We start from the raw sequence: 23,837 nt of genomic DNA on the forward strand, positions 1-23,837 counted from the left end.
CCTGTATCAGGATGTCGCCTAGATAAGGGGCCACTGATATGCCCCGTGGTCTTAGGGAGGGGGGGAAAACGGCACACCAGGTCTGTCCCACTCCTTATTAATAATTTCTGTAAACCTTTTAGGTATAGGAAAAACGTCAGTACACACTGGCACTGCATAGTATTTATCCAGTCTACACAATTTCTCTGGCACTGCAATTGTGTCACAGTCATTCAGAGCAGCTAAAACCTCTCCAAGCAACACCCGGAGGTTCTCAAGCTTAAATTTAAAAGTAGACATATCTGAATCAGGTTTCCCTGAGTCAGAGACGTCACCCACAGACTGAAGCTCTCCTTCCTCAGCTTCTGCATATTGTGACGCAGTATAAGACATGGACCTTAAAACATCTGCGCGCTCTGTATTACGCCTAACCCCAGAGCTATCGCGCTTGCCTCTATATTCAGGCAGTCTGGCTAATACCGCTGACAGGGTATTATCCATGATCGCCGCCATGTCTTGTAAAGTAATCGCTATGGGCGTCTTTGATGTACTTGGCGCCATTCTAGCGTGAGTCCCTTGAGCGGGAGTCAAAGGATCTGACACGTGGGGAGAGTTAGTCGGCATAACTTCCCCCTCGTCAGAATCTTCTGGTGATATTTCTTTTAAAGATGAAGGCTGATCTTTATTATTTAAAGTGAAATCAATACATTTAGTACACATTCTCCTATGGGGTTCCACCATGGCTTTTAAACATAATGCACAAAGAGGTTCCTCTATGTCAGACATGTTTATACAGACTAGCAATGAGACTAGCAAGCTTGGAAAACACTTTAAATCAAGTTAACAAGCAAATATAAAAAACGTTACTGTGCCTTTAAGAGAAACAAATTTTGCCAAAATTTGAAATAACAGTGAAAAAAGGCAGTTAAACTAACAAAATTTTTACAGTGTATGTAACAAGTTAGCAGAGTATTGCACCCACTTGCAAATGGATGATTAACCCCTTAATGCAAAAAACGGATTGATAAATGAAAAACAAAGTTTTTTGATAGTCACAATAAACTGACACAGCTCAACTGTGGCTTTACCTTCCTCAATAAACGACTTTTAAAGCCTTTTGAGCCCTTCAGAGATGTCCTATACCATGCAGGGAACTGCTGAGGGAAGCTGGATGTCTCTGTCTGTAATTTTAAGTGCGCAACAAAGCACTAAAATAGGCCCCTCCCACTCTTACTACTACAGTGGAAAGCCTCGGGAAACTGTTTCTAGGCAAAAATCAAGCCAGCCATGTGGAAAACACTAAGCCCCAATAAGTTATATCACCAAAGCATATATAAAAACGATTAAACATGCTAGCAAACGTTTTATATTGCATAATTATAAGAGTCTATAGCTCTCACAGTAAGCCTGTTACTAGTCGTTATTAAATCACTGTATTTAGGCTTAACTTACATTAATCCGGTATCAGCAGCATTTTCTTTCCTCTTACTACCTCCTTCTATGTTGAGGGTTGCAAGAGAATGACTGGATATGGCAGTTAGGGGAGGAGCTATATAACAGCTCTGCTGTGGGTGATCCTCTTGCAACTTCCTGTTGGGAAGGAGAATATCCCACAAGTAATGGATGATCCGTGGACTGGATACACTTAACAAGAGAAAATCTAATTAACAAAAATGAAACAAGAATGCAGTATACAATAAAATATATTGATTTTGCTACAGAACCTGTGCATCTCATTTCCCACCACAGAAACTGGAGCTCAAATTCTGTAATTTAAAGGTGCACAACACCTGTACCAGCTACCTACTACACAGTGATTGCTTTGATCCTTATGTAAGCTTGTGTACAATATTCAATATTTCGTGCAATGCTGGGCTCACTTGCTGAGATATATACGTTTCATATAAAAGTAATTTATGTCCCTATAGTCAGTATTCTCCATGTCTTTAGTTTGGTCTATAAATATTGCAGCTATACCCCCTACTATACCCCTCCTTCTCCATCATAGTCTTTTTATCTAACCTACTTCCTTTCTTCAGCCCCCCCATTTCCTTAGCTGTACACACTCTCTAATAATCAGTCTAATTGGAGGTCCTTTATAGTCCCAACAAGACTAACTGACCTGACGTGGACATACTGTGTCCCGGAATTAATCTAATCACAAGGATCCTGCTCAAAGTTGCAATTCACATCCACAAATAATCTACCCTCAAAAGTTCCTGTAGCTTGGAAGCTCTCAAGGCAGTGATGCATATGCATGTGTCTGCGCTTTTCTATGCACTTACATTAGTGCACTACAAATAAAGTAGCCACAACAATTAGTTTCACATGAGGGATTTCTGTGGATCTTGTCTGACCAGCAGTTCTCACACTCATTATTAATTCCATCCTTCACCTGTTCTTTATGCCACTCCTTACCCAGAAGATGTCTATTAGTTATACTTTATTGCCTCAGGGCTCCAATAAACTCTTTAAGAAGGTGTTTTATCTCCTGTTCATCTTGTATTGTATTTTATACAGCCCTATACTAACACCGTAATTTGCATAATGGCATCATATATATTTTATATTCATACACTTGCACCAGAACATAATACAGCTACATATTCCAAAATCAAAAGTTCTTAAAGGCACACTAAACCCAAAAGTTTTCTTTAATGATTCAGATAGAGAATACAATTTTAAACAACATTCCAATTTACTTCTATTATCTAATTTGCTTCATTCTTTAGATATCATTTGCTGAAGAAATAGCAATGCACATTGGTGAGCCAATCACATGAGGCATCTATGTGCAGCCACCAATCAGCAGCTACTGAGCCTATCTAGATATGCTTTTCAGCAATGGATATCAAGAGAATGACGCAAGATAGATAACGGAAGTAAATTAGAAACTTGTTTAAAAGTGCATGCTCTTTCTAAATCATGAGAGAAAAAAATCGGGTTTCGTGTCGCTTTAATTAGTGTTTGTTTTAAAAATGTGTCTTTTGGCTTGTTTTCGGTGTTCTAAAATGCAAATGCAAATTATAGTTTATATTTATTTAAAACAACAAACATTACCTGACTGATTACAGTACTGTGCTATCTTTTTGACGTTACTATGTATACAAATCTAATGAAATGATATAAAACAACCTTTAGGTTGCATGGATAAGCTTGATTATGACATGTAAATATTGCCTAAATGACATAAGATATTGTTGTTTACATTTGGTTCCATCCCATCTCTAAACTGTCCCATTTTACAGACACAAATATTCCAAAATCAAAACCTTTTCCGGTCCTATGCAGTTTGGATAAAGGGTTTTCTATCTGTATAATATGATGAAGAGGTTCTGCAAATTACCATTGTACAGTGCCATGTTTATAGGTTACTGTCTCAAAATAACTGCTTACTGTGTGATGATGGCTCATAATACCTTAAAACATTGTTTTGTGTATGTTACTAGCAGCAAACTGGTTAAATCGTGCATGCCCATTTGCATGCACACAGACACAAATACCACAAAAACTAAAAATTTGAATTTTACTAACTGTGCTAAAAATATTTTACAAATAAAGTTTTGGACAAATAATAATAAAAAATAAAAAAAACAGTCACAGTGCAGCTCATGGTCTAAGACACTCCGTGATTACCCCGACTTCCAGATTTAGGTGCAGTTACATGTAACATGCACCACAGTAGCCTTTGTGTGAACCCTTTTCTTCTTGCAGTTGCTACAGAACCCGTAAATCAAGAGCTGACCAATCCCAACATCTCATCAGGATCTAGTATCTTCTCGCGAGGTTTACCAACCTCCAGGCCTTTTGCAGTCTCAATTGCATCTATTTTTTCCCAGTCCGAGAATGAAACTAGCTGTATACCTAAATAACAACAGAAAAATGTTTAAAGACACAAAGTCAAGTGACTGAATGAACTGAAAAAGTGGTGGGTATATGGTGCGCAAATCTGCCCCTTGCAATACACACTAATCTGCTCCCATAAAGCAGATAATGCAAGAACTGGTACAAAGAAAAAGAGAGATGTGTGTATGCGCTAAACAGCTCTGGGGATGATGAATATTCTATAAATATATATTAGTATATTTAGAGATATGATTTATGAAGGTATATATTATGAAAACACTGTGTGGCATAAAAATATAGTGTAGGTGTTAGAGTCTACCTGTGCGACTGGTTTAAATCAAATATCCAAGCAACTAAAATGAATCAAATATCAAAGCAATATGTATATCAAAATAAAATTTATTTATCTTAATTAAAATAACAATGAAATATTGTCTACTGATACTGTGATAATATGACCGGTCATATATAGTAACAAACTCTATGCTAAAACATAAAAAATAAGCTAAAAATAGCTGACTATTTGTGCAGCTCGGTTTAAAATTATATTGGGATAGTAGCCCTATATGAAAGAGTAAATCCACCTATGGAATCTTGGCTTATATAACAGTGAAAGTTCCGTTTGGGAAAGAGGTAGATATCAAACTTTCTACCTAGGGATGAAGTATTATTATGGCTCCGTTATAGGAGTAAACAGGTGTTAAAAGTCCCGTATGGAGATATTGATAGTTCCGTAATTGGCAGTTTCTGTGAAAATAAGTTGATACCTTCTTTTAGGAATAACCCACTGACAACCACGCTGCAGGACCGCTACACCTCTATGGTGCCTACCTGCTCTTTAGTCGAGCTGAATCCTCCGTCAAGGTATGGCACAGGTGTCCGGTGCGGATCACTCCAGCTGGTGACGTCAGGAACGCTGGATGCGTGTCGAATGTAGGTCCGGTCTCGATGAAAAAAACTCTGCGCAGAGTATTAGAAGTGGATCAAATAATCCCAACGAATCCTTTGCAATCCTTGTAGATAATTATATATTTTCACTTTGTAGTTGTTCTTCTAGGTCCATCAACGCGTTTCACCATATAGAATGGCTTTATCAAGATGGTTTAAGCTGGTTCTGAGATCCTTTATAAATGTGTAGTTCATCTGTGATTGGTCATAAGTTAATTGATAAATTGTTGATTCCTTAAGGTGGATTTGCTTAAAGGTTGATTTACTTAAGGTGGATTATCTAGGTTCTCTTTTTGTATTAAATAGAGCTATTTCATATAGGGCTACTATCCCAATATAATTTTAAACCGAGCTGCACAAATAGTCAGCTATTTTTAGCTTATTTTTTATGTTTTAGCATAGAGTTTGTTACTATATATGACCGGTCATATTATCACAGTATCAGTAGACAATATTTCATTGTTATTTTAATTAAGATAAATAAATTTTATTTTGATATACATATTGCTTTGATATTTGATTCATTTTAGTTGCTTGGATATTTGATTTAAACCAGTCGCACAGGTAGACTCTAACACCTACACTATATTTTTATGCCACACAAAGTGTTTTCATAATATATACCTTCATAAATCATATCTCTAAATATACTAATATATATTTATAGAATATTCATCATCCCCAGAGCTGTTTAGCGCATACACACATCTCTCTTTTTCTTTGTACAAGTGACTGAATGAAAACTGCAGAAAAGACAGTTCCATAGCCAAGAAAACAAGTCTAACCCCTTAGAAGCAGCGATTCCTTAATGGTTGTAGATCCTGGTCGGGGCTGAGAACAGCTGATGGCTCCTGATTTCAGATCCTCCAGCATGGCTTGTGCTGTTTCAAAGCTATCTGTCATTGTCGTTGTGATTACGCCTGTAGGGCCTCTCTTCACCCAGCCGCTGCAGTACAGTCCTGAGTGACAACATTATGTAAGCACTTCAAAAAAGGAAAAAAGAAGGTATGTGTGTTGTGTGTGTGTGGGGGGAGGGGAGTGTCCTCACCTGGAACTCCTTGGACTCTGCCATTAGAGTTTGGGATAATCCCTTGTTTGGTTAAGAAGGGCACTGATGGGGAGATGGGGAGGCTCTTGTATCCTATGCTGCTAAAAATCAGTCCGCAGGGCACTTCCTCCACCTGTCCTGTGGGAACAGCCAGTGCCTTTTCACCTGTACCCTGTGGGACATCACAAAAGGTGGTAAAAACATATCAGGTAGAGAGTCCGTGAAATCACTTCCATAACTAGAAGATATCACACCTCTAATCGTGTGATGGACAGACGAATACCAGCTGCCCTTTTTCCATCCTCACTGGGCAGAATCGCTTCCGGGCTCCTAAGGAAGCGCAACCCCCACTCTTTCTCGGCTTTGGACCAAAGGGCAGCTTCTTTCTCACCCGGCTTCCCCAATGCAGACTTCAAAAGTAGCTCACTGAGACGTTTCCTAGGGCGAGGTAAGTCTGTAGACAAAAGCATCAAGAGGAAAGAGAAAGACACAAGGGTCAGTTTTATTGAGTGAAAGAGGACAAGAGAAAAGGAGCTTTAGAAGGAAAATTGAAGGAAAGTCACCTCAAATGCGAACAAGGAAATAGACAACAATCTGAAATGGAAGACCAAGAGAAGAACGTAATGAAAGGACCGACTTATGAAGATTGCTTAACAGAAGAGACAGAGTGAAGTGCTGCTTGTGGGTAAAGACAGAAAGCATAGGAGGATGACTCAGAAAAGGATCAACTTGAAGGCAACTCCAAGTTGAGACAGAGTCTGCTGATGCATGAACTAGGGGCCAAGTATCAAAAATGAATAAGTCACATAAGAGGCAACATGGAGGATTACAGTGTGGGACAGAGAAATAAGTCACCAGCAGAAGGTGTAGAAAATAAATTACCAATGGGAGGAGACAATGAAGGAATGAGATATTAAAAGAAGTTCAATAAAAATTTGTCCCTACAACTTACCTTTAATGGCATCTTCCAGGCCCTGGTAATCGGAAGGCTCAAGCAGTGGACGAGTCCCAGGTAGATGAAGCATCTCTCGCAGTTCCTGAGATACAGCAGAGGACCATGGTGAGAAGGAGCCACCTACCCTGGTTGCCCTCACCACTGCTTTCTCTCTAGCACAGGCTACCTACCCTCGTTGACCTCAGAACTGCTCTTTAGCATAGGAACCAGGTGAGCAGATCACCTACCCTGGCAGCCTTCATAACTGCTCCTGAGCACAAGATCCAGATGAGCAGCAGTTACCTACCCTGACTACGATCAACAAGCACTTAATAAAAGCTCCCACAAAGTATGAATAATGTATAATGATATAGGAAGAGGATGCACATATCATAGCTCTCAGGATCAGTGTTACAAAGCTCTTTTGCTGGTGCCCCAAAGTATAATGAGGCCAAGATAATGCCAGCCATAAATTATAAGTGAAAATGCAATTTGTTGACAATAGTGAAACAATAATAAATTAAAACATGCAAATATGCAACCAGAAGATACCAAATTATTGCTGTGATCAATCAGTGATCAGCAAATATATGCTACGTCATAATAATGCAACAAGTGTCCTTATACAATCTACAAACCTTTTTTTCTAATAAAAGAGAATACAAGAATAACTGTATTTGGATTATGCAATGGAAAATATAGAGAATGGATTTCAAAGAATTTTATAAACATAGTTTACCAAGAAAAACAATATATGCACAAGTGCCAGTGTGAAGCAGTCTGGAGATGATACGGCATAGGTCAAAGTCAACTTGGGCTGAGTAGAAATGTGTATTTTATACTACAAACGATTCATTTATGAATATAATAGGGCATATTACTGCAGAATAAAAAGAATTAAAATAATTTGTAAGATGAAAGAATAACCTTTACAAAATTAGCAATGCCAAACAAAATATATTATTCTTATATGAAAAATGTTATTGCATCAGTCCCTGGCCCTGGGCCCTTAGGGAGCGACACCAAGTTGTAGAAAAATATTATAAATCACATCTTAAAAATAACAGAAAACAAAGAAAATAGGTATAATGTATTTATATTATATTGCAGAAATAGCCAATTTTTAGGAAGTAATGTATCAGTGCGATGTTCTCCACAGAAAATTATGCCATTATGGCCTTATGAAGTAGCCAGGTGGGGGCAGTTATACATGTTATTTAAAGGGATATAAAACAGTGCTTCTTTAGCAAAAAAAAAATACCTTAAAGTAAACATAAAAATAAATAGATTATGCAAAAAAAAGCAAATAACTTACTTGTTTTCTTGCTGTATACCCTTATCAAGCAGAAGTCTACAAACGGCAGCACCAAAAAGCAGGTTAAAAGATGTTTATTGTCATAACACCTGGGTCAAACAAAGTGACATGATGTATGGCCCGAAACGTCACTTTGTTTGACCCATGTCTTATATTAATAAACCTCTTTTAACCTGCGTTTTGGTGATGCAGTTTGTGGACTTTTGCTTGATAAGGGTATACAGCACCCTTGTGTTGGCGTGCACCTGACAGTAGTCCTGTGCTGTTTGAGTGAGTACTTGTTTTCTTGCAAAATGAACACTTAGAAATTCTCAGTGTAACCACTGCCTACAGTTAGATAAGCGATCAGACATTACAATACCTAAGTTCTATTCTTTTTTGCAGCAGAAGTCCTCTACCGATTATGGGCAATAAACTGATTGGAGCTATTGTATGGTTGCCTTTCTATAGAGACCACAGCCTTCTTGTCGGGCTGTGAGAGGAAGTAATGGACTGCACGCATTTAAGTATTTAAAAAAAACAAAACAGGTAAAGGCTTATTAAAATAATGAATAATACATTTTGCTAATTATTTCCATTAAATATAACCCACTGCTTAGTGCTTTTTTTGTTACAACAATGAACCGTTTTTATTTTCCTTTAAGCCATCTAAAACACATAATTAATTGCATCATTTAACAAATTAATTTAGTGATAAATTTGAATTACATACACTGTATTATAAATTAGGTACATTCAGTAGTTGTGTAAAATGTTATACTGGCCGCAGGGCTGAAAATTATAAAGTAAAGGGAGTGATGAGCGGCTAATTAACAGTTATAAAAGAGTGAGACTTGTGAGACACCTCAAGCGCAAATAAATGGAATTGATTTAAAGACAGTTATTGTTACTAACTCTGGGACAACACAACAGAGTGATTAATAACCTACAGGAGACCGATCCAACTTAACGTACTAGTAAATGGTAGTAAGACCTCCTACACCATTTTATTAGTAGCCGTATTCACAATCTGTACACTTGTCTTAGTTGTCCTTTAGATATTCCTGCACTATGGTATGTGTTGAAGATTTACAAATACATGATAATATTATTACTCTGTAATTTAATTAATAAGCGTCTTGCCTTTGTCCTCAACTGATCTCAGGTTACTGCCAGGTTTTGGCTTTTAAATAATCACACAATACTCTGAATTAGGTACTTGTAATAAATCTCTTAGTTTTGAGATGTTTGTAACAATCAGTTTGTTTTGCGGTGATCGGAGTGTGTGTGTGTGTGTGTGTGGGTGTGTGTGTGTGGGTGTGTGTGTGTGTGTGTGTGTGTGTGTGTGGGGGGGGGTTCTCCGAAGATATGGAAATTAGTTTGTGCGTCAATCTTCTTTAACCACCAGGCAGAAAAGGGGTTAAAGGGATAGAAACCCAATTTTTTTCTCTCACGATTACATGCAATTTTAAGCAACTATCTAATTTACTCCTATTATCAATTTCTCTTCGTTCTCTTGCTATCTTTTATTGAAAAGGCAGGAATTAAAGCTTTGGAGCCGGCCTATTTTTTGTTCAGTACCCAGTAACTTGCTGGTTGGTGCCTGCATTTAGTCATCCAATCAGCAAGCGCAACACAGGTTCTCAACCTAAAATGGGCCGGTTCCATTGCTTTTATTTCTGCTTTTTCAAATAAAGATAGCAAGAGAACAAAGAAAAATTGATAATAGAAGTAAATTAGAAAGCTGATAAAAAATTGTATGGGTTTAAAACATTGTTCTGGCTAAAAAACAGCTACTTTTTTTTTTTTAAATGTACAAGCAAAAGAAGCTATGGAAATTCCACAACATTCCAGAGAAACAGTCGGGTGACGTCAGTGCAGCTAACACTGGCTACAACAATCAATGTATTGAATTTAATACAGGAAACACAGAAGGTCCTGTTTTTAATGCACTAAAGAAAATGATTCAGATAGATTTTACAATTTTATATAACTTTCCAATTATCTTCCATCATGTAATTTGCTTTGTTATCTTGGTATCCTTTTTTGAAGCAGCAGTACTGCACTACTGGGAGCTAGCTGAAAGCTAATGACAAGAGGCATAAATGTGTGGCTACCAATCAGCAATTTGCGAGCCTACCTGGATATACTTTTCAACAAAGAATACAAAGAGAACAAAACTAATAAGATAATAGAAATACATTGGAAAGTTATTTAAAATTATATGCTCTGACAAAAATGTATGCTTACCTGAAAAATTTCTTTCTTTCCAGGCATGAAGAGTCCACGACATCATTCCAATTACTAGTGGGATATTCAGTAGGTATATTGAAAAGAAAGAAGGCGGCGCCACAATAGTGCACAATCAGTGGTGTTGATAGATCACACGCACAAAACGGGTACTACTTACTAGAAGTAAAGCACTTGAGAAGTGCCACAGGTGCAGCTGCCCAGAAAGCTATCCTTTTCGCTGCTTCAGTGAGGCTTGTAATTCAGGATCCAATGTCAGGCTATACGGGTGGTAACCAGAGCAATCTTACACCGTTACCCAGTTAACAGTTCACAGCTGCTCGGCATTGGACCCTTTATTATAAGCCTCACTGAAGCAGCGAGAGGATAGCTTTCTGGGCAGCTTTTAAGAGTCCAGACTGCACCTGTGGCACTTCTCAAGTGCTTTACTTCTAGTAAGTAGTACCCATTTTGTGCGTGTGATCTATCAACACCACTGATTGTGCACTATTGTGGCGCCTTCTTCTTTCTTTTCAATATACCTAAAGATTATTTATTTTATATTTTGATTGTTGTAACAGTTTCTATTTTGCTATAACCTGTCTTTTTTATCTTATGACATGTTATTTGTCATCTACACCATACTAGTTAGTATGTTTTGATCTTTAGTCACTTGGTCCGTTATATCACTAGCAATATTGTTTAATTTAATTATATCACTCACACTGCTGTTGTAGGTAAGAACTGCTGTTGCGTCTTTGATTGTAGACCTTATAGTTTTATTATATTTTCCTAGATTATCACTTTTTAGTAAACTCTCCTTTTGCACGTTATTGCACTATATCAGCAGGCGCCTTTAACACTCACATTTGTAGTGGGATATTCAACTCCTGGCCAGCAGGAGGAGGCAAAGAGCACCCTAGCAAAGCTGTTAAGTGTAACTTCTCTTACCCATAATCCCCAGTCATTAGGCAAAAGGAAAAATAAGAAACACAAGGGTGTAAAGTTGCCTGAGGTTTACCCCAAAAAACTGCCGAAATATAATTAAAAAAAGAGGGCGGGGTCGTGGATTCTCCATTCTCCATATCAGGAAAGACATTTATCAGGTAAGCATACACTACATTTAGTAGTTTGTTGGTAACATTTTAGAGCGTGCACAAAATCAAAGTTATGCAAAAGACATTCCCTATGAGAAGAAGGATTAGGACAAAAAGAAGAAACAATTATTTCTTGATTAATGTTTGGATCCAACACCACCTTAGGGAGAAACCCTAATTTAGTATGAAGGATGCCTTATCTGCATGAAAAAAAAGGTATGGAGAATCACACTGCAGAGCTGAAAGCTCAGAAACTCTGCGAGCGAAAGAAATAGCAAGGAGAAACCAAACCTTCCAAGATAACAATTTTATATCAACAACATGCATCGGCTCAAACGGAGCGTGCTGCAAATCTTTAAGAACTAGGTTAAGGCTCCAAGAAGAAGCAACAGGTTTAAACACAGGCCTGATTCTGACCAGGACCTGAACAAAAACTTGAACATCTGGTAAATCTGACAAACATTTGTGCAAAAGTATAGACAGTGCAGAAATCTGACCCTTCAGAGTACTGACTGACCAACCTTTCTCCAGGCCATCCTAAAGAAAAGATAAAATACGGGGAATCCTCACCCGGCTCCAGGAGAAACCCTTAGATTCGCACCAATAAAGATATTTACGCCATACCTTATGGTAAATCGAATAACAGGTTTGCGAGCCTGAAGCATAGTATCAATGACCACATCAGAAAAACCACATCTAGACAGAACTAGGCTTTCAATCTCCAAGCAGTCAGCTTCAGAGAATCCAGGTTTGGATGAAGGAATGGACCCTGAATTAGAAGGTTCTTCATTAGAGGTAACCTCCAAGGAGGTAGAGATGACATCCTTACAAGATCCGCGAACCAGATCCTGCTAGGCCATACAGGAGCTATTAGAATTACCAATGCTCTCTCCTGTTTGATACGAGCAATGACACATGGAAGGCAAGCAAATGGAGGAAACAGATATGCCAGAGAGAAGATCCAAGGAACCGCTACAGCATCTATCAGAGCGGCTTGAGGATCTCTTGACCTTGAGCCGTACTTTGGAACCTTGGCGTTTTGTCGGGAGGCCATCAGATCCAACTCTGGAACCCCCTACCTGAGGGTTATCTGAGAGAACACTTACGGATGGAGAGCCCACTCCCCAGGATGAAAATATCTGCTCAGAAAATCTGCATCCCAGTTGTCCACTCCTGGAATGTGGAAGGCAGATAGGAGACAATCGTGAGCTTTTGCCCACTGCAGAATGCGAGTCACCTCCTTCATAGCCAAGGAACTCAGAGTTCCTCCCTGGTGGTTGATGTAAGCCACTGAGTTGAAGTCCGATTGGAATCTGATAAACAGGACTAAAGATAATTTAGGCCAAGCTACCAAGGTATTGAAGATTGCTCTCAACTCCAAAATGTTTATGGGGAGAGAAGACTCCTCCCGAGTTCACAAGCCCTGAGCTTTTAGAGAGCGCCAAACTGCTCCCCAGCCTAATAGGCTGGTATCCGTAGTCACAATCACCCAGGAGGGTCTCAGGAAGCAAGTGCCCCGAGCCAGGATTTCCTGAGAAATCTACCACGAGAGAGAATCTATTGTTAGGGGATCCAGATCTATCCCGGAGAATGTTCTCCGTTCCACTGACTGAGCATGCATAGTTGCAGAGGTCTCAGATGGAACCAAGCAAAAGGAATGATGTACATGGAAGCCACCATCAGACCAATCACCTCTATGCATTGAGCCACTGATGGACTAATAGCAGACTGGAGAGAATGTCAAGAAGCAAGAAGTTTTGATTTTATGAAATCCGTCAGAAACATCTTCATGGACAGGGAATCTATGCTTGTCCCTAGGAAACGCACTCTTGTAGCTGGAACTATAGAACTTTTCCAGATTCACTTTCCACCCGTGGGAACATAAAAAAGACAACAACATCTCTGTATGAGATTTTGCTAGTAGAAAAGATGACGCTTGAACCAATATGTCATCTAGATAAGACGCCACAGCAATTCCCTGGGATCTGATCACAGCCAATAGAGTAGAACCTTTGTGAATATTTTGGGAGCCGTGGCAAGACCAAACGGAAGAGCAACAAATTGGAGATGCTTGCCCAGAAAGGCAAACCTTAGAAACTGGTGATGATCCCTGTGAATGGAAACATATAAATATGTGTCCTTCAGGTCTATAGTCGTCATGAACTGACCTTCCTGAACCAAAGGAAGAATGGAACGAATAGTTTCCATCTTGAAGGACGGGACCCTGAGACATTTGTTGAGGCACTTTTAAGTCTAGGATTGAACTGAAAGTTCTCTCTTTTTTGGGAACCACAAATAGATTTGAATAGAATCCTAGACCCTGTTTCTCTAGAGGGACTGGTGAAAAACCTCCCAGGGAGGAAAGGTCCTCTACGCAAATTAAGAAGACCTCCCTCTTTACCTGGTTTGAGGATACTCTTGATAGGAGAAATCTGCCCCTTGGAGGGCAAGACTTGAATCCTATTTTGTAACCCTGGGTTACTATGTCCACAGCCCACGGATCTGGGACATCGCGTATCCAAGCCTGGCAACTCAAGGAAAGTCTGCCCCCAACCTGATCCAAAATAGGACCGGGGCGGATCCTTCATGCTGATTTAGAGTCAGTGGAAGGTTATTTGTTTTGTTTTCCCTTATTCCAAGGCTGGCTGGACTTCCAAGAGGACTTGGATTGGTCTGGTTTGGAAGAAGAGGCAGACTTCTGTCCCTTAAAGTTGCGAAAGGTCTTAGGTCTATTCTTCTTGTCCTGAGGTAGGAAAGATCCCTTTCCATCCATAATCTCTGAAATGATTTCTGCCAGACCAGGACCGAATAGAGTTTTACCTTTATAAGGTAAAGCCAAAAGCTTGGTCTTTGAAGATACATCAGCGGACCAAGATTTTAACCACAGAGCTCTACGAGCTAAGACAGTGAAGCTAGACATTTTAGCTCCCAGTCTAATTACCTGCATGTTCGCATCGCAGATAAAGGTATTGGCTAATTTAAGAGCATTGATCCTATCTTGGATCTCCTCAATCGTAGTCTCCTCTGAGATCAGATCAGACAGGGCATCGCACCAATAAGATCCCCCAACAGTGGCAATACTTACCGTAGGTTGCCACTGTAATCCTTGATGGGTGTACATATTCTTTAAGTAAGCCTCCAGCTTCTTATCCATTGAATCCTAACTATCCTCTATATGAATGGTAGTTCTCTTAGCTAGAGTGGAGATAGCTCCTTCTACATTAGGCACAATGCGCCATGAGTCATGAATGGAGTCAGCAACAGGAAACATCTTTTTAAAAACAGGGGAAGAGGAAAAAGGAACCCATGGCTTATCATAAACTCAGTTAAGCTTAGAAGACTTTTTAGGGTTGACAGCAACTGAAGGTTCAGAGTCATCTAAAGTAGCTAGAACCTCCTTCAGTAGTAACCGGAGATGTTCAAGCTTAAATCTGAAATTAACTTCTTCAGATTCAAAAGATTTTTCTCCCATAGTCTCAGAGTCTGAGATTTCACCTTCAGAAGCTTCTGAAGTATCCTCCTCCTAAGACATCTGTGAAAGGTTGACCAACCCAGATTTAAAGGCAGACAAATGATTAGATTTCCTCTTACACTTCCCTGAAGTAGGGAAAGCAGACAAAGCCGCAGATACTGCAGAAGTAATCTGAGCGGCGAAATCCCCAGGTAAATAAACACCCCCAGGAGGTTGAGAGGACACAGAAGGCATAGTATGAGAAACAATTAATGCTTGGGATGTTTGAGGAGAAAGCTGAGGCCTGTCATGCACAGCATTATTCTGAGAGACACTTGGCTCAGAAGGGAGTAACTTGTCTTTAAATTTTAAATTTTTAGATAAACATGAGGGACAGAATTGCATAGGAAGGACAATTTGGGCCTCTAAACAAAGTAAACAGTTATCCATGGAATTAGATTGATCCTGTTCTGAGTCCATAGCTACAGAATCAGATCCCACTAAAAAAAAAAAAAAAAAAGGACAAAATATAATGCAGAGAATGATAATAATTTTAACCCAAAAAAAACAATAAATCTCCAATTTTTTAGCAGACTATAATCACTTAACATACAGCTCAACCCTCTTTAAGCAGAGGATCGCGAGAAAAGCCGCAAGCCGACACAGAGAGACACAGTAAGCTCTGCTCCGTAATTACGGAAATGCGGACATAATGTGAGCGGCAAGCAAAAGTGAAACTGCGCCACTAGTAAAAGCGCGCAAAACACAAACGGTTCTAAATAATAAAATCTTTTGAGTATGCTCATAATTTTTTTCCTCATAAACTATATTCTGCTTATCCCACTAATAAGCTCTACGATATAAGGAGGAAGTAAAAATCCCTTAGGTCCCTTGAGCCAAGCGAACTCTCCATTAACCCTTTAAAATTCTCACTGTGCGGGTAAAATCTTATATAATCTTTTTACACAAAAAGCGCCAATAATGTTGCGCAAATTGTACCCTTAACATATAAGGATAACTATGTCCCAGAATATATCCACTTGAGGGATAACCTCAGAAGTGCTGACCTTCAGTACCTAGAAGGCATTGGCAAAGGGCACTTACCTGTGGATCCAGCTGCAGGGCAGATAAAAGCTACTAAGGTGTGACCGGTACTCTACTCCCTGTCAGGGACCTGTAGTAAAAGAAAGAACAGAGTAACCAATCCTGGCTTTCTGTAAAGGGGTAGCAAAAGTGTTAGAAGTAAAGTAAAGACCACCTCGCCGCCTTCTAACTGCTAAAAGCCACCACTACTCTTACTAAAGAGATTGACGTGCACAGCATAGGCCCAATCCTTGCTTGCAGGGAAAAGTACCCATTAAAGGATTAAATATCTTCAGACACCGTCTTCACACATCCTACATTGATATAGGCAAAGAGATTGACTGGGGATTATGGGTAAGGGAAGTTACACTTAACAGCTTTGCTGGGGTGCTCTTTGCCTCCTCCTGCTGGCCAGGAGTTGAATATCCCACTAGTAATTGGAATGACGTTGTGGACTCTCCATGCCATAGGAAAGAAATGTGTTTCATGTCTTTTAACCTGCACATGAAACACTCATGTCAATATTGTTACCTGGTACTATGACCGGATTTACCCAGTTCTGCCAGCATGCAGAGTATTATTACCTGGCACTATGACCTGATTTACCCAGTTCTGCCAGTATGCAGAGTATTATTACCTGGCACTATGACCGGATTTATCCAGTTCTGCCAGCATGCAGAGTATTATTACCTGACACTACGACCTGATTTACCCACCTCTACCAGCACGCAGAGTATTATTACCTGGCACTATGAGACAATTAAACCAGCTCTACCAGCATGCAGAGTATTATTACCTGGAACTACGACCTGATTTACCCACCTCTACCAGCACGCAGAGTATTATTACCTGGCACTATGAGACAATTAAACCAGCTCTACCAGCATGTAGAGTATTATTACCTGGCACTATGAGACAATTAAACCAGCTCTACCAGCATGTAGAGTATTATTACCTGGAACTATGACCTGATTTACCCAGCTCTACCAGCATGCATAGTATTATTACCTGGCACTATGAGACAATTAAACCAGCTCTACCAGCATGCAGAGTATTATTACTTGGCACTATGACCCTATTTACCCAGTTCTGTCAGCATGCAGAGTATTATTACCTGGCTCTGTGGCCCTATTTACCCAGTTCTGCCAGCATGCACAGTATTATTACCTGGAAGTGTTGGCACTATGACCCGATTTACCCAGTTCTGCCAGCATGCAGAGTATTATTACCTGGTACAATAACCCTATTTACCCAGTTCTGTCAGCATACCGAGTATTATTACCTGGCACTGTGAGACAACTTAACCAGTTCTGCCAGCATGCAGAGTATTATTACCTGGCACTTTGAGACAATGTAACCAGTTCTGCCAGCATGCAGAGTATTATTACCTGGCACTATGACCCTATTTAGCCAGCTCTGTCAGCATGCAGAGTATTATTACCTGGCACTATGACCCTATTTAGCCAGCTCTGTCAGCATGCAGAGTATTATTACCTGGCACTATGAGACAATGTAACCACCAGCTCTGCCAGCATGCAGAGTATTATTATCTGGCACTGTGACCTGATTTACCCAGCTATACCAGCATGCACAGTATTATTACCTGGCACTATGTGACAATTTAACCAGCTCTGCCAGCATGCAGAGTATTACCTGGCACGGTGATACGATTTAACCAGCTCTGCCAGCATGCACATTATTATTACTTAGCACTATGACCCTATTTACCCAGCTCTGCCAGCATGCACATTATTATTACTTAGCACTATGACCCTATTTACCCAGTTCTGCCAGCATGCACATTATTATTACTTAGCACTATGACCCTATTTACCCAGTTCTGCCAGCATGCACATTAATATTACTTAGCACTATGACCCTATTTACCCAGTTCTGCCAGCATGCACATTATTATTATTACTTAGCACTATAACCCTATTTACCCAGTTCTGCCAGCATGCACATTATTATTACTTAGCACTATGACCCTATTTACCCAGTTCTGCCAGCATGCACATTATTATTACTTAGCACTATGACCCTATTTACCCAGTTCTGCCAGCATGCACATTATTATTACCTGGCACTGTGATACGATTTAATCAGCTTTGCCAGCATACAGAGTATTATTACCTGGCACTATGAAAAGTACACATGCAAGACAAGAATACATATGCCACACTGCCCATTAACTCCAGAAATAATACAAAGTACCCCAACACATTTTTGTAATTATGATTATTCCCATCAGCCCATATGTGCAGAGCAGCACATAATTACAGTGCCCTACTCAGATTTGTAGAGCTGCTACAGATCATTAATATCTGTAGAATGGAGATATCATTAGTGCCTTAGGCAATACAAGAAAACAGGTGTTTTTACAAAGGCTTTTTTTTTTACTGTCAGTTCACTTTTTCTTTACAAAACATGGATCAAACATTTGCTATTTTACTGTGTTGCATTAATACTATAAACTAAAATGCACAGGTGACACAGAGAATTAAAGGCACATAAAATGCAATACTAAAATGCTTTTGAGCCTTCTTATTGCACTATTGCTTGTCTTTGCCTATGTGTTTAAATCACCTTAAATGGGTTAAACACAAAGTTGAAGTCATCTCTGAATCAGCAATGAACTGCCTGTCCTGAACACTGGCCGGTGAGCGAACCACAAACAGCATATTGTATAGCCACTAATCATGTTTAGAGCAGGAATGTCAGTGCCTTGCTGCTATGGAGCTGGCTTTATGTCATACAGGGACAGGCAGGCAGTGGTAAAAATAAGAAAATCCTCTAAAGCATTAAAAACATTTTCTTATTGCAATTTTATGTTACTTAAATAATGAAAAGCAATACCAGAGTGCACCTGTACTCTCAGGCCAGTAACAAGCGCTGCAGAATTAGTTGGCGCTCTACAAATAACTGATAACAAACTTACTTTTATGGTAAATGCCACTTGCTGGGGTCCTCGGCGGCCAATCAGCCAAACTCTCCGGATGCGGCTCTGTGTCAGCGCATCTAAAGCAACCTGGGTGACATCTGTCTTCTAAGGGTGACAAACATCAGGAAGAAAATGAAAAACAAGCAATGTGCAGCACAGACAAGGAAGATTACAGGGTGGTGGGTAAGAAATCACAATGTAACAGTATATCTCACCCTCAGAAGCTCTAGCGGAGACAGCAGGATCCGAGCAATGTCAAGAGCCACATTTCCTTGTCCCAAGATGACGGCTGTGTCACTACTCAGGTCTGGAGACATCTGTGGCAAGGAGAGAGTATAATTTTTTCTAGAGCAGACAATATCTATGGCCTAGATAGATATATCCCAGCTAGATATTCACTATCTGGAAGTAACAACTAGAATGAACGTCTGTGGAAATGTTTAAAAATGTAAATCCTGTTTGGCATCCAAGGGGTTAAAAATTATCACCATACAGTTCTTGTTTGAGAAAGAAAGAAAAAGAGAGATTTTGTTTGACGAGGAAGGGCTAAAGGGATGAACAGAAGCTGATCTGTGAGGGTGGCTCAACCATGAGACCAAGCGAGTCCAACTGACCCAGGCAGCATTTGACAAGGAGCAGCATCGCAGTGACTCCAGTCCTCTGTCTTCGTGGGGGAAAGTCATAGGCTCCCGACAGCATAACGTCATCATGCACAAAGACACAGAACCAGTCAGGGGCGACATTCAAGGTGGGAAAGTGCATCCCTTCCCTAACTTCATTCCCACTTATTGCACAATTGTATAAGCATTGGTTGCATGCAGGTAGGTAGGCTTAGTAAGGTAAGCAGCCAGGCTAGCAGATTGATATGTTAATCCGTACTGTTACTACGGGGGGGGGGGGCAGACAGCACAATATTTTGAGCCGGCCCTGGTTAGTTGGATTTAGAGGGTGAGCAGAGTGTAATGGAAAGGTTGCTAATAAGATGATTTAGAGTGAGTAAGAGGTCAAAAACGGTGTATGGGGGAAATAGAGGCGAGATGGTGAGGTGGAAATTGTGTGTGAGATGGGAGGATGAGAAGGTGCCGGCATATAAGGGACTTGGGGGAAATCAAAAGGTTACCAGGGGCTTATGCAAGGGAGAGTGGTCTAAGATGGTGCAGATTATACAATATATAATAGATGATGTCATTAGGGATGTCACTGATGATGTGATCACTGATGTCAATTGTAAAGTCACCAGCAATGTCATTGATTATGTCATGCAAATATTCAAAGAGGGGAGTGACATACAGGGTTCAAAATGTAACAGTGGTGAGTGAAAGTTAGTGAGTGTCTACAAAAATTATATAAAGGGATATTATATATCCATCAAAAAAGGGCAAGGATCTGTTATTCCTCTAGGGCTATAGAGACCCCATTAGTGCTTAGACTGTTACTTCTGAGAGGGTAAACAGGAACTGAGAGGAAAAGTGAAAGTGGAGAAAAAGATAGTGTTAAGAAAGAGTGGAGAAAAAAATAAAGAGTAAAGAGATTTTAAAGAGAAAAGAGAGTGTAAAGAAAAGATATGCAGACATATTCTGTGAGAGAAATCACAAGACAGGGGCGCCACTTAGTGTGATAAAGTAGCAACACTGTGTTTTATAAGAAGGTGCAAGTATATACTCACAAGTATAGCAACACTGTGTTTTATAAGAAGGTGCAAGTATAATACTCACAAGTATAGCAACACTGTGTTTTATAAGAAGGTGCAAGTATAATACTCACAAGTATAGCAACACTGTGTTTTATAAGAAGGTGCAAGTATAATACTCACAAGTATAGCAGCACCCAATTGTGCTGAGTAAGGCAGACTGGGAACTTGCAGTGTCCCAGCTCACTGTGCCAATGTGAGAAACGTGCTCCCGGGTATTCTCAATGGGGGAAGAAAGCTCAGACTCTCAGGTGTAGATGAAAATTCCAAATTTAATAACATACAAATAGAAACAAAGGTCTAATATTGACCCTGTATATTTAAAAACAGAAAACAACGCGTTTCTCAGGGTCAATATTAGACCTTTGTTTTTATTTGTATGTTATTAAATTTGGAATAACAACCTTTTTTCCAGGTCTATGGAAAAGCATTGAAAAGCAGTGCATTTATTAAAATAGCCAGTAGGTGGAGCTGTCCGCTTGTGTTGCAGCAAATCCAAGCAAGCTGAAATTAATCAGTTTAACCAGACCTGAGCTATCGAGCAGATTTAATTAGTCCAGATTGGAATGCATAGAAAGAACTGTTTGCAGAAAAATGCAAGTGAAGTCTGTGTTGTGTGATTATTTTATTAGGTTAATAATGCTGTTTCGCATTTAAAGTCTTCATTTCAAAGCTTTAAAAATAATGTATTAGGTGTTACTTATGACAATTTTGAGAGGGGCATGGAACCTATCTCCCTCACTTCCAATTGGCTTACATTATAAACTGGGTTTTAATTTACAACGGTTTCGATTTACAACCATTCCTTCTGGAACCTAACCCCGGCGTAAACTGAGGGCTACCTGTATGTGTATATATGTGTATATATATATATATATATATATATATATATATTATTTTTATGTATCATATTTTTGTTAAACTAATGAATGCTAAATAACTAAATGTTTATCATGTGTACTTACTTGTCCTTATAAATACAGAAGTAACTGAATATATACACATATATACAGGCTTTGTCATGGCTACAGCTTTTACAAACGTGCCCTTTGGTCACACAGAAGTCTAGCTTTACCTTTGCACCTTTTTATTTATTGCTGAAATCTGATTTTCTTTGTGCTCCTTTCAATGTACATAAAATTGAAAATTTAAATGCACATAAACGCATATTAGTTCTAAATAGAAGCATTTTTGTAAAACACGTTTTAATGAAAATGATTTTAATAAAATATTACAGTGTTTCAGAGATAGCTTTTGTGCTAAATTGAGCATATGTGCATATGCCTCATGCACCTGTATTCACACACCACATCTGCTCAGAGAGCATATACTGCGTGACAGTGGCTTAATTTGCATGATTGCTGATGAACACGCCACCACGGTCTCATTGAAATAGCGATAACATTTACTAGAAGCAAAAACTACTGCAGATACTTATATGCAAAACTGAAATGCATTGATGTGAATTTCAATCTGAGTATCACATCCTTTTAAATGAGCTATTATCCCCTCTATTCCAGTTTTTCCCATCAAGTGCCAAACTACAATTCCAGAATATGATTTATATTGTAATAGCACTTCAGATATATACGGATAATCCTTGAGATATTTTAACCCTGCACTCACGTGTCTGTTGTACGGGAGCCCGTTGTACCAGCCCACAAAGTCTCTAGCAGAGTAGACGCCAGGTAAATCCTCCCCAGGTATCCCCAGGTCACGTTTGTCCTCAGCACCATAGCTCTGCAGGGAAGAGGTACTGTTAGTGACGGTAGGAAGCAACGTTCCCCACCCGGCTAGAAGCACTTACCAGCACCACAGCGTGATAAGCATCCTGAAGCTCCTCCACGGTCACATCCCTCCCGACCATCACATTTCCCAGGAACGTACATCGGTCAGAAAGGGCGGTTTGTGTGAAGGTATTTATCACATTCTGTACAGAGATGAACATAGAGCAATGGTGTAAGAAGATAAAGGAAAAAAACTAAAGATAGAAACTCTCTTAGGGAACTAAAACAAACATATGGAAATGAGTAAATGCCAGCTACAATCTAACAGCTAGATTAGAAGTTTTGTGTTACGAGTGAAAAAGCATCATTATTCTTCATAACCCTGCTTTTTCCCCGAACACCGCTATTACAAGTCTTATAGGTGTAGGTGTACCGCACACCTTTTTGGCCTTCACGCAACGTCAGTACCACCCTTTTAAAAAAGTCCTTTTTCAATGGGACTTCCATAGCGCCGGTATTACGAGTTTGCCTGGGAGGCCAAAATCTGAGTGGTACACTCTATAACCACAAGATCCGTACCGCCATCTAAAGTCTAATGAACGCTAAAGTAGTTATGAGTTTTACGTTACAAAGCTGTACCATAAAACTCATAACTAAAGTGTTACAAAGTACACTAAACACCCATAAACTACCTATTAACCCCTAAACCGAGGCCCTCCTGCATCGCCGGCACTAAAATAAATTTATTAACCCCTAATCTGCCGCTCCCCGACATTGTCGCCACTATAATAAACCTATTAACCCCTAAACCGCCACCCTCCCGCATCGCAAACACTAAAATAAAATTACTAACCCCTAATCTGCCGTCCGCCCACACCGCCGCTATAATAAACCTATTAACCACTAAACCGCAAGCCCCCCACAACGAAATATACTAAAAATAAATTATTAACCCCTAAACCTCTGACCTCCCACATCAATAACTCTACATAAATATATTAACCCCTAATCCTAACGTAACCCTAACCCTAACACCTCCTAACTTAAATATATAATAAATATAAATAAACCTTACAATTATTAACTAAATTATTCCTATTTAAAACTAAACACATACTTACCTGTAAAAAACAAAACCTAAGCTAGCTACAATATAACTAATAGTTATATTGTAGCTAGCTTAGGTTTTATTTTTATTTCACAGGTAAGTTTGTATTTATTTTAACTAGGTAGACTAGTTAGTTAATAGTTATTAACTATTTTGCTAACTACCTAGTTAAAATAAATAAAAAGTTACCTGTAAAATAAAACCTAACCTGCCTTACACTAAAAATTAACATTACAATAAAATGAAATAAATTAAATTAATAAAATACAATTGACTAATTTACAAAAAAAAATAAACACTCAATTACAAAAAATAAAAAACGAAATGATCAAAAATAAAAGCATATTACTCCTAATCTAATAGTCCTATAAAAAAAGCACCCTAGCCTACACTAAACTGCCAATGGCCCTTAAAAGGGTGTTTTGCGGGGCACTGCCCCAAAGAAATCAGCTCTTTTACCTG

The 23,837-nt window shown here is 39.3% G+C and overlaps 1 protein-coding gene across 1 annotated transcript in view; it reads right to left on the minus strand.

The window, feature by feature from the left end:
* Positions 1 to 3,491: 3,491 nt before the first annotated feature.
* The window catches only part of FDXR (ferredoxin reductase), a 33,499-nt gene continuing 13,153 nt past the window's right edge, over positions 3,492 to 23,837 (minus strand). Inside the window, exons 4-12 of the mRNA XM_053696637.1 lie at positions 22,348 to 22,470; positions 22,167 to 22,280; positions 19,066 to 19,167; positions 18,848 to 18,955; positions 6,774 to 6,858; positions 6,076 to 6,275; positions 5,822 to 5,993; positions 5,559 to 5,732; positions 3,492 to 3,843 (exon numbers count right to left, since the gene is read on the minus strand). Of these exons, the coding sequence (XP_053552612.1) occupies positions 3,713 to 3,843; positions 5,559 to 5,732; positions 5,822 to 5,993; positions 6,076 to 6,275; positions 6,774 to 6,858; positions 18,848 to 18,955; positions 19,066 to 19,167; positions 22,167 to 22,280; positions 22,348 to 22,470 (1,209 nt within the window). The 3' untranslated portion in view covers positions 3,492 to 3,712. The remainder of the gene's footprint in view (positions 3,844 to 5,558; positions 5,733 to 5,821; positions 5,994 to 6,075; positions 6,276 to 6,773; positions 6,859 to 18,847; positions 18,956 to 19,065; positions 19,168 to 22,166; positions 22,281 to 22,347; positions 22,471 to 23,837) is intronic.

Source organism: Bombina bombina, chromosome 1 (genome assembly GCF_027579735.1).
Source record: "Bombina bombina isolate aBomBom1 chromosome 1, aBomBom1.pri, whole genome shotgun sequence".
NCBI lineage: Eukaryota > Metazoa > Chordata > Amphibia > Anura > Bombinatoridae > Bombina > Bombina bombina.